The 12536-nt window shown below is 42.7% G+C and overlaps 1 protein-coding gene across 1 annotated transcript in view; it reads left to right on the top strand.

The window, feature by feature from the left end:
* The window catches only part of LOC112237332 (receptor-type tyrosine-protein phosphatase S-like), a 481675-nt gene that overhangs the window by 307754 nt on the left and 161385 nt on the right, over window positions 1-12536 (top strand). Inside the window, 1 exon segment of the mRNA XM_042322948.1 lies at window positions 8295-8405. Coding sequence (XP_042178882.1) covers window positions 8295-8405 — 111 coding nt within the window.

Here is a 12536-nt window from a genome sequence, read left to right as displayed (position 1 = left end):
AGGTAGTGAACTCTATACCTGAGAACTGGCCTGTATGAAGGTAGTGAACTCTATACCTGAGAACTGGCCTGTATGATGGTAGTGAACTCTATACCTGAGAACTGGCCTGTAGGAAGGTAGTTGACTCCCTACCTGAGAACTGGCCTTTAGGAAGGTAGTGAACTCTATACCTGAGAACTGGCCTGTATGAAGGCAGTGGACTCTATACCTGAGAACTGGCCTGTCTGAAGGCAGTGGACTCTATACCTGAGAACTGGCCTGTAGGAAGGTAGTTGACTCCCTACCTGAGAACTGGCCTGTAGGAAGGTAGTGAACTCTATACTTGAGAACTGGCCTGTATGAAGGCAGTGGACTCTATACCTGAGAACTGGCCTGTAGGAAGGTAGTGAACTCTATACCTGAGAACTGGCCTGTATGAAGGCAGTGGACTCTATACCTGAGAACTGGCCTGTATGAAGGCAGTGGACTCTATACCTGAGAACTGGCCTGTATGAAGGTAGTGAACTCTATACCTGAGAACTGGCCTGTATGAAGGCAGTGGACTCTATACCTGAGAACTGGCCTGTATGAAGGTAGTTGACTCCCTACCTGAGAACTGGCCTGTAGGAAGGTAGTGAACTCTATACTTGAGAACTGGCCTGTATGAAGGCAGTGAACTCTATACCTGAGAACTGGCCTGTATGAAGGTAGTGAACTCTATACCTGAGAACTGGCCTGTATGAAGGCAGTGGACTCTATACCTGAGAACTGGCCTGTATGAAGGCAGTGGACTCTATACCTGAGAACTGGCCTGTATGAAGGCAGTGGACTCTATACCTGAGAACTGGCCTGTATGAAGGCAGTGGACTCTATACCTGAGAACTGGCCTGTATGAAGGTAGTGAACTCTATACCTGAGAACTGGCCTGTATGAAGGTAGTGAACTCTATACCTGAGAACTGGCCTGTATGAAGGTAGTGAACTCCCTACCTGAGAACTGGCCTGTAGGAAGGTAGTGAACTCTATACCTGAGAACTGGCCTGTATGAAGGTAGTGAACTCTATACCTGAGGACTGGCCTGTAGGAAGGTGGTGAACTCTATACCTGAGAACTGGCCTGTATGAAGGTAGTGAACTCTATACCTGAGAACTGGCCTGTAGGAAGGTAGTGAACTCCCTACCTGAGAACTGGCCTGTAGGAAGGTAGTGAACTCCATACCTGCGAACTGGCCTGTATGAAGGTAGTGAACTCTATACCTGAGAACTGGCCTGTATGAAGGCAGTGGACTCTATACCTGAGAACTGGCCTGTATGAAGGTAGTGAACTCTATACCTGAGAACTGGCCTGTATGAAGGTAGTGAACTCTATACCTGAGAACGGTCCTGTATGAAGGTAGTGAACTCCCTACCTGAGAACTCGCCTGTAGGAAGGTAGTGAACTCTATACCTGAGAACTGGCCTGTATGAAGGCAGTGAACTCTATACCTGAGAACTGGCCTGTATGAAGGTAGTGAACTCTATACCTGAGAACTGGCCTGTATGAAGGTAGTGAACTCTATACCTGAGAACTGGCCTGTATGAAGGTAGTGAACTCTATACCTGAGAACTGGCCTGTATGAAGGCAGTGGACTCCCTACCTGAGAACTGGCCTGTAGGAAGGCAGTGAACTCTGTACCTGCTTCATAACAGGTTTAATGAGAGAGTTACAAGCTGCCAGATGGACGGTGACAACATTGGCATCATGTTTCGGAGTCCCCTGCTGGCGTGCTCACGTCCAACGACCTTGTGGTGGCGGTGGAGCGTGGCCCTCATGACAGCGAGAGAGGAGACACCAGATTTGGACAGACCTGTCACTTGTCCCTGCTCCTGTTATTCAAAGACACTGCTCTCTCTCTCTCTCTCGCTCTCTCTCTCTCATCTCTCCCCTCTGTCTCTCTCATCTCTCTCTCTCTCTCTCTCTCTCTCTCGCTCTCTCTCTCCCCTCTCTCTCTCCCTCTCTCTCTCTCTCTCTCTCTCTCTCTCGTTCTCACTCTCTCTCATCCCTCTGTCTCTCTCATCTCTCTCTCTCGTTCTCACTCTCTCTCATCCCTCTGTCTCTCTCATCTCTCTCTCTCTCTCTCTCTCTCTCTCTCTCTCTCTCTCGAAAGTACACGTGTCACCATTCGTAACTCAGTTTGGAAAACGTTTTTTTCCCAGTAGTCTGAATTAGTTGTGAGATATGAGAGATATGAGAGATATGAGATATGAGAGATATGTCTATGAGAAAATTAGGTGAGAGAGGATGTTGAAAAGAGGACAAATAAGAAGTGCAGAGTACCAGTGAGAAGGATGAGAATTGAACGGAGTAGAAGAGAAAAGGCAGTCAGCGAGACTCTCTCTCCTGTTCCACCACCAGGCCTGGACAAGCTCTCCAAGCAGTGTTAAACTACAGCCAGCCATCTTGTTGATCTCCTAAACAAATCAATCAGGGCCTGCCAGCCCGCAATAATTGAATTACCCAAATGGGACTGGAGGGGTTCACATGGCCAAGCCTGCACATAATCGGCAATAGGGTGTGCAGCCTGTGGCCGCGGGCACTTTCTGGAATTAATCATCTTTCTGTGCCAGACCCCTCCACTCCCTTACCCTCTCTCCCTCCCTCTCTCCCTCTCTCCTTTGTCATCTCCCTCTCTCCCTCCCTCTCTCCCTCTCTCTTTTGTCCTAATACACTAGCGTGTGTTTGACTGTCTAAAACCCCCATCACTTCCCCCCATTCCTCTAGTGATGATGTTGTGGGGTGGGGGTGAGGTGGTTGTCCGAGGGGAGTTGAGAGAGGCATGTCTTGGAAAGGGATGTATTTTTGGATGAGCCAGGCAATTTGGGTATATTTGGGAGTAGGAGCCTCAGGTTTTGTCGTAGTATCAATACAACATAGTTGTGTCTAGGCCCAGAGCATCTCAACACCACTAGTTTCGACTAGCTGTCTCATTTATAACTAGTTCAGCAGTGACAAACTGTTCAATGGTCGACCAATAGATTCTATGACTAATCAACTATGAACATGGCCCTTTAAATGCATGGTATGGCAAGCACGTCCTTTTCCCTAATGAGATTGAACAAAGTAGACGTGCGCCCCGGAAAACTTTATTACTGTCGTTATTGTTGTGCTTGTGACAAGGCTTCACAGCTGGAGAGGGTTCGTGGCGTGCCGCAAATCCTGCTGGAAGTGAGCTTTAGTGACGTGTTTCAGGGGCATTTTGCTAGTGTCACTGTAAATTGCAGTTTATCTTAAAAATATATGGCAGGTCTCTATCTGTAAGCCCCCTTTGTGTGGCCATGTGGAGCTTTGTGCACATAGCCACTTGCTGGCACGAGATAGTTTTTATTAGCTTTTATTATTTTGTGTTATTTTTTTCTGTCTTAAAACGCCAATGGCCATGCACACACTGCCAACTACAGTCTGCCAGGCGGCTGGCAGGGTTCTAGGAGTGCAATTATACAAAATACACAGAAAATGGTCATTAAAAACCCAAAGACTAAGGGGAAGGAGGGAAGGGGTGGGGTGGTGTGTCAGGGAAAGGGGGTGGATAGAAACTGAACATCAAAGACATTTTGTTTGGATTCCAGCATGTTAATAAGAGCTTTAGGCCCTATTGTCTTTAACAACGGTACCCTCAGTTGGCCAGGGACTGCCTGGTCAAAAAGACTGAAATTACCAATGTATTATATTGAAGAAGAGGGGAAAGCATAGAGACGGAGAGTCTTTGTCACAGTGGATTCATGCGAATGGTTTTTGAATAGAAATTATAACCATTGTATACAATAATGACGTTCTTTGGCACAGGCAGACACAATTTGAGCAGACTTACCCAACAGAAAGGAAGTGCATGAAATATATAGCACCAATGCAATGAGAAACCGTTGATTAGTTTGACAAGATATTTCCAGCTCTGTTCAAGGAAGTGAATTTACAATAAAGTGACTGACAGATGGAGGGAGGGAGAAAAGAGACTTGAAATAGAATCAAGTCGGTATTTTGCCTGCTCTTCCCAGCTTAAGGACTCTGTACTCGTCAGATGTACTTCGAAATAATGGCTGCAAATATGTAATGAAGTCATTGCAGGCTGTAGAACCAGCTGATGGCACCTCGCAGAGAGTCTTACTTAAAGTAGTGAAGCGCAGATAAAACACACACACTCACTCAAAGTCGCTCCTCGAACTGAAAAACTCAATCCACAGGAGCCTCTCGTTGATTTTAATTAGTGTTTAATTAATTAGACTTTGCTGATTTGTGTAGTCATCTTGAGATTCTCTCACTTTGAATCAGTGAGGTTTTACACTACTAATTACTAATTGATTGTTTGTGTGTGCTTGGGAAAGGTTAAGAATTCATGTTTCAGTTGGCATCGGTAGCTGTTAGGTCGAAAATTATTTTAGTTCAATTCGTTTTGGTATAGGAACTCTCAGAGAAATATAGAAATAAATACAACTGTCCTGTGTGGCTCAGCTGGTAGAGCATGGTGCGTTCATCAGTAGGGTTGTGGGTTGGATTCCCACGGGGAACCAGTGTGAAAATGTATACGCTCTACTGTAAGTTGCTCTGAATAAGAGTGTCTGCCAAGTGACTGGAATGGCAAATACATATTTGCTTTTGTTAAAGCACTTCATTAACCAGAGGGGCAGAGATCTATGGTCACAGGAAGAGAATGTCTTTCCCTTTGTAATCACCCCATCCGCAGTAGAACCCATAGGATAACCTTTTGGTTCCAGGTAGAACCCATAGGATAACCTTTTGGTTCCAGGTAGAACCCATAGGATAACCTTTTGGTTCCAGGTAGAACCCATAGGATAACCTTTTGGTTCCAGGTAGAACCCATAGGATAACCTTTTGGTTCCAGGTAGAACCCATAGGATAACCTTTTGGTTCCAGGTAGAACCCATAGGATACCCTTTTGGTTCCAGGTAGAACCCTTTTGTGTTCCATGTAGAAGCCTTTCCACATACGGTTCTACATGGAACCCAAAAGAGTTCTACCTACAACCAAAAAGGGTTCTACCTGGAACCAAAAAGGGTTCTCCTATGGGGACAGCTGCAGAAACCTTTGGACCCTTTTTTCCCCTAAGAGTTTATGGTTTATTTAACCCAAGTGCTTTATGGAGCCATCAAATAGCTGAAAGATGCCAGAACTGAGGATGCAGAGCTGCTACTGGCAGACGTTTTTCTGGAACTGTCTCTTCCCAGAGTTGGACTTCACATGGTTCTTATTCAACAGCCTCCCTGCTGTTCAACCGTGGAGACCTTTGACCACGCTCCAGCCCACCTGCGGCGCTCTGGCACTCGCTGTGCCAAGCGCACATCAAACAGATCCATGTCAGGTCCACCACCTGCGTTCATGCAGGTAGACGGTTTCAGTTTGCTGGACGTGAGCACCATGCCAGATAGGACTCCCCATTGGGCATGAGATGAGCCAATCTGAGGTGTTGGAGGGAAAGAGAGAGGAGAAGGAAAAATAAAGAAGAGAATTCTAAATGAATCTAGTTTCATAGTCTATTCTTACGCTCTGCACATTCTCTGAGCTAGAGATCCTAGGTGGACATTGAAGCAGGCTGTCAGTGTAGAGGAAGTAGTATAACACACAGCTGATTATAGGGACCTGTTTACACCTGTTAGGGGCACTTTAACATGTTAGCTTTCTGCGATGATATGTCTGTGGTGTAGTTTCTGGCAAAGGAGTGCAGGCCCAGTGGCGTATTGATGTGCCTTGGCTAAACTCTAACGAGCGCCGGCGCTCTGCTTGCCAGGCAGGGACTGCAATCTGTCAGTGGGCCGAGCCAGGCAGAAACCCTAATGATATCATCGTCACACGTTAACAAGGAATCATCTGACACCCATAGTTTTACTTCCGTTTCCCATCCACATTATTCTCCAAACTTTACTGTGTTAGATTGAGCCAGTCTCACGCTTCAGTTCCCAGTATTAAGACTTGAACATGAACCTGAGCTTGGCATGTCATCTTTTACCTGTCGTGTACTAAGGATCAAGGTATATCTTTCGTGACTGATCTCACTAGTTAGGGTTCCATCCAATTAGCGACAGTTTTTTCATGTGAATATTTAACAAATGAGCATACAAGAATATGCACATTATGCCACAAGGTGTTTCCATCAAACTGATGGACGAATTGCTGTGCGTGATGACAGAGCACATCAAAACACTTTTTAGGAGCTTAAGTTTCTATGTACCGAATAAAAAGCAGAAGTTCAATGTGTTTTCATCGCAATAACATCTCTACCGATGGTGTAGTGGCATATTTTCTCTATTCCATCCAATAAATATGACCACTGCCCTGGCGAGAGAGGGGCTATTTCGGACACACACTCACTGCAGGCTTTACTGCGCGTCCGCAGAGATGATGGCAGTGTGGCACTTCGGATTGCAAGTTTACAAACAAAAGGATGCTTCTTTGTTCAAGCATAGAAGACTTACAGACATTCTAATATAAAAGATGAGAAAACAAAAATGTTCCTTATAACTCCTCTAATCCTAATACCTTATAAGTGCAATAAATTAAGCCTATTGTGTGCAGTAAATTCAAGATATCATATGAGTAAGTGCGAGCAAGTGCAGTCAAAAAAGTATACCGCTCCCCCATCTAATCAAGACTCCTCGTAGGCCCGACTTCCTCCCTCAAATAACCTTTCCTCCTCCCGTACCCACCGGCCGCACGGGGGGTATTCATCTCCAATAATGGCTTCACACTAATAAGTCAACTGATAATGCTCTGGTTATTGTATACAAATACAAATGAGCTTTTTGGCTTTAACATTCCGGACCCTAATTGTAAAATGCATAATCTATTACCTAAATATTGTATCCCAAAAGATGCTGCGATAAATAATATGGAAAAGAGCAATATCATTTTTATTTGATAATTGCAGCCAAACATCAATCATCATGTCACCAGCATTCAAATTAAACCCTCAATATTTATTGGAAATTTGCATTAAGCTCATCACCGTTCATCATGCAGGCCACAACCACCGCGAAGTTCATCATAACTTATTTTATCTGCCTGTCACGACTTCTACCGAAGTCGAAGCCTCTCCTTGTTCTGGCGGTGCTCGGCGGTCGACGTCACCGGTCTTCTAGCCATCATTGATCCATTTTTCATTTTCCATTGGTTTTGTCTTGTCTTCCTACACACCTGGTTTCAATCCCATTCATTATTTGGTCAGAGATTCTGTCAGAGTCGTGTGTATAGGTGGCAGGGAAGTCAGGTGCAGGAGAATCAAACTGAGTGTAATGGAGTTATTTAATAATGATAAACGAAACAACCAAACATTAAATGTAACAATAAACAAAGTGGGTACGAGGACCCGTCGCGCACCAAAACAACACTGAATAACAAACTATCTTTTTTCCACAGGTAATGAATGGGATTGAAAACAGGTGTGTAGGAAGACAAGACAAAACCAATGGAAAATTAAAAATGGGAAGTAGCCGTTAGCAACATAGCATATCCTGGCATGAAGTTTATCCTGGCATGAAGTTTACTTCGACATGATGGTTTATTATATCAACATTTGTTAAAGGAATTTCCAATTAATTAATTTGCAATTGTCACACAATTAATTTTACAGACACAAAAAGATTCCACCACGTCGAACGAACAAATTATCCGTCAACGTTTATCAAAATGTACCCATACTTCCTGTTTCCATCACACATGCTGTGATTTTTAATTGTTTTATTATGTTGTGACTTTTACTTGCATTAACACTGTGGATGGAAACGTGGTTAATGTTAGCTATTATTTCCGCGGTGGGGCTGCAGCGAGTATAGAGATGCTGTGCTAAGCAGAGCACTTCAGGACATGAACTGATGAACCATTTGTCTGAAGATCTGCTAATGACCCCCTACACTCCTTCAGTGAATTCAATGTGTCGATCCACATTCAATCTTAGCCTCTCAGCAGCCTGTCTATCACACCTCTGGCACACCTGGGTGTTTGAGGAGAACAACATTTCCGAGTATCCTTTCCATCCACATTTAACAGCAAATGTATACTTTTCACAAATGTAATTATTATAATGTTGTTTGTGGGTTAGCGAAGCTAGGGTGGGACACTGCTTGTAAACAGCAGTATGCATTAGTATTAGGAGAAACATTTCTATGTATTTAACCCTCTGAGGAATGTATGAGGGATACTTTCCATTAAAAAGGTTTCTGACTCTCCTGCCATTATGGAATTACTAATACTGTTATTCCCCTCTCTCTTCTTCTCTTTCTCTCTCTCTGTCTCTCTCTCCTTGTCTTTGTCGGGTGTTGTCTCTCCCAGGCGCCCTGCAGATTGAGAACAGCGAGGAGACGGACCAGGGGAAGTACGAATGTGTGGCGTCTAACGTGGAAGGCGTGCGTTACTCATCCCCTGCTAACCTATATGTGCGAGGTAGGGTGCAACAAGGTGCCGGAGGCCAGAAAACCTTCTACTCCGTTGACAAAAAAATGGCTGCCAGAGGGAATCTCAGTCTAAGTGCACTACGAAGTCAAATGTTAACAAATGGTGACCAGGGGGGAAATACAAGTCCTTAACTTAAAATAGGGCACTATTGTGTAGAAAATCTGACTTAATAATATAATTGTTGTGGCATTGATACCAGTATTGTTCCCCGTAAATGTTAATTTAACTCGCTGTGTTGAACTGTGTCCCGCCAACTAACCCTCTCCGTTAAAATGTTTAGTTCAAATTGGTATCTTTTACTCTTGATATGCTCCCTCTCTGAAAGCCCCATCTACCCTAAATAGCAAATACAACATAGAAAAGGGATGCTTTTATGACCAGCAAGTACGTGGTCAGTCATTTGTCAAGTACGTGTGTGAAAGTTGTAGTAGGCTTTTAAATGTGTTTGCTGTAAATCGCCCATGTAATTACATTTTCAGGCACAGGAATATGACGGTAAGTACGATTTTGATTGGGTCGCAAAGCCTAGTGCAGACCAATCAAAATGTCAACCCCAGTCTTCCTTTCAGATGGAGAAAAAAGGTTTTGAACTGCAGTAAGATGCCTACAGCACCGCTATAGTAGAAACAATGACTTGTTCTCTACTTGTTCTTCTTTTATCCATTGATAAAATTCCCACATTACTATTTTGGAATTTTGTCTTAAAAATATGTCATTTAAAGGGCTAGGGTTCTGAAATTGTGAAGATATGAAGAACAATGAATCTGACGAAACATTTCAGTTTCTTACAAAACAGGCGATGAAGACAAAAGTTACACCCTATCACTAACTCTAAAAGACAATGAATCCCTGTCGAGGCAGATGCATCTTTCGACATGTGTTATTTATTTTGTGCATATTTAAAAAGATGGCTTACATATCTGCTCAGTTTGTACCGGCAGTGTACCAGATAACTTTGTTCCCACTAAATAATTCACAAGTCTTACATTATAAAATGGGTCAGGGAGTTGCCTTTTCATTATTGCTGTTACTAATGCCATATTACCACTCCTCTATAAGTATTATTATTTAAGCTTTATTTAACTAGGCAAGTCAGTTCAGAACAAGTTCTTATTTACAATGACGGCCTACACCGGCCAAACCCGGGCGACGCCGGGCCAATTGTGTGCCGCCCAATGGAACTCCCAATCATGGCCGGTTGTGATACAGCCTGGATTCTAGCACTGAGATGCCTTAGACCGCTGCACCACTCGGGGGCCCGATTAAAGGACCATCTTAAAGCTTTTGTATAATCTCAGCCAGTCGTTTTGAAAGTAGTGCTCACGAACCAAAATGGCTCCCCGAAAAATTGTGCACAATTGTGTACTACGTCATTTATTTCCCACGATATGTTATGTCCTGCGGAAAAAATACAATATGTTAAGACCTTTTAAGTGCTTAAGATATCGGACTGCATCTCTAAGTGGCCTTGCAGTCTTTGTGATTCTTTGGTACAAGCAGCGTATGTCCTCTGTGGCAGAATAAAAGACCCACTGGTGTGATAAACAAACCTGTATTGGGAACGTTGTGTAACCTATAATGTATAGAAGAGTTCTATAGTCAAAATGGACATCGTGTCCTCAGGCCAAGCTTAGTTCCGGTAACTGAGGCGATTCCCAAAAGCAACAGTACCTTTTTATTTTCCTAAAAGCCCAGGACGGTCAGTACAGAAGACCGAGATGTATCCACACGTGTTATTTGTGATTGTATCAACTGTCTTTTTTTGTTTTTAATTTATATATCAATCAATTCTAATATTTGATGTTGACTCGTATGTTTTGTTCACAAATCAAATTGCACTTGAAATTAGCAGCTCCAGTAGGGATCAAACCTCAGGTGAACATTACACAATATCATTATTTGCAGTAGTTGTTTAGAAGACTGTAGCCACAGACCTGTCCATTGTCAAAACGTCACGTTTTGACTTGTTCATAGCCACCTAGTTGAAGTAAAATATATTTTATACTGTAGCTGCTAATTTAAGCACAAATTGTGTCCTATTGGTTATTTAATTTTTACCTTGGGTTGTTTCATTGGTTTTCTTTATTTTCTCTGTATTTTCTTTCCTTCTCTAATGAAAGCAAATATGCCCACCATGGGTGGCTAAGGAGCTTGTGAATTTTTATAATGATGATACGCTTGATTTGACTCCAGTGGTGGCCCACTTTTCCTAACAGGCAACAGCGCGGCCACTGGGGTGAATCTGATTTGTTTTTGGGTCAAATCTTATTTAAATGGCCAGGCAAGATTCGTAAAGACGGCTGTCACTGATAGCAGAGACAGAGAGCCGAGGAAAAACCACAGAGAAATGTAGCTGCAGCTAAACGCCTTGAGGTGGCTTTTTTTACTCTCTCTCTGTTTCCCCTATTTTTCTCTTCTCCTCATGTCATTGTGTTCTGCATCAACCCCTTTTCATCCCTCAGAGCTTCGAGAAGGTTGGTGTGTTTTTTCTTTTTCACTTTTTTTACCCACATATAACAAAAAAAATGTTGAAAATTTGAAATCTATTTATCTATTACAAAGCTCGATTCATTACTAATTTGAAGAAATTCTAAACAAATTCTATCAAAACTGCTAAATATTTCTGATGGACAATTTTCTTTATTCTTATTCAAAAGAAGAAATGATTCAAACAAACCTGTTTAGTTCGGGTTTTGTTTCTTTTAAGTTTGCATTGTGGGGCCTTTTCTCGTTGGTATCCTTTGGTATTGCTTCTGCTCTGAAAGCTTTCTTGCACTTGTTGTCATGGAAACGTACCACTTGGAAATAACAGGGCCTGATGCATGATGGGAGAATGTAACTACGCTTGCATGCCTGAACAGAATTCCTTTGGCCGTTGTCTTTTCTTTGTGCATTCTTTCCTGTTTTTTTGTTGTTGGTTTTTTTGCCAATTTGTTTCACTCTCTCTACTTCTTCTGCTACCCACACACTGTTTACCTAATTGACACCTTAGTTTGCTTGTTCTTTTCATGACTCCTTTTTGTGTGGTGGTGTTGTGTGTGTGGTGGTGTTGTGTGTGTGTGTGTTCCATTGTTTTGTTGTGTTATTTAACTTCCAAAAAATTGTTAGTTGTGGTTATTTTGTTTGTGGTCAGGTTTTTTTTCTTAGTTAAAGTTGTTGCTTCTTGAATCCCTTTATGATGTAATAATAAGTGTGAACATAGCCAGTGTTCCTGTCATCTTGCTTATAACAATCCATTATTGAACATTAGACCTGATTGGGCTAGATTGGGTTTCAGTGGTGATTTCCAGATGCCTTTTACAGTATCATGAAGGGTTCTGCATGGGTTTTTTATTTTCCAATGAAGGCAATCAGACACATTTGGTTTGTCGCCTGACTGCAGCCTGTCCTTCAGCATTCGGCAGACTCAATCAAACGCTGCTTTATTATTCGTTTTGTCGTCTTTTCAGCATGTCTGAATTGATTTTCAGATTGATGCAAGGCATGGCAATTTAAGGTTCTCAAATTGGACATAAACAAATACGGAGCGTTTTTTTGTTATGTGTTTGCATTATAACCCCTGATCTAATAGCGAGGAGAGAATGACAAATTAATTGCAGACCAATGCAAACTCTGTTTGTTTGCTTGTGTCTAAATTGAGTGTCTTGAATCTAGCTTCCCATCAGCTTTCGAATGAGTTTTCAACATAAAGTGTAACATTCGGTGTGTGCTGGTTTTGGAGCAGCAGATTTTTAAATGAATCAGAGACAGATCTGTATTAAATCTCATGTCACTGACTGCAGTGAACTTGCCTGTAAATTGTACAGCTCCAGAGTGCTTATGAATACATTACATAGATTTGGGGCAAGAGCCGGGTTGTTGGGAGACGGAAATACATGAGGTTCAACAAGTTTGTTCGATCAGGCATATCACTCATTCAGGCAGAAGAGATGGCAGACTTGCTCACGGACTTCCCCTATCTGTCTCCTCTGAGAGCTATGATGTTTTTACATTTTCTGCACGTTAGATGTCTATATGTGGATCTCCTGAGGATTAGGCCCAAGAATACGAGCTCTGTCTCTCTGTAAAGTGGCCCTGCTGGGTTTGCGAAAAGCAGGTCCAGACCTACGTTGCGTTCCA

Source organism: Oncorhynchus tshawytscha, linkage group LG06 (genome assembly GCF_018296145.1).
Source record: "Oncorhynchus tshawytscha isolate Ot180627B linkage group LG06, Otsh_v2.0, whole genome shotgun sequence".
NCBI lineage: Eukaryota > Metazoa > Chordata > Actinopteri > Salmoniformes > Salmonidae > Oncorhynchus > Oncorhynchus tshawytscha.
This window is presented reverse-complemented; position numbering and strand designations above follow the sequence as displayed.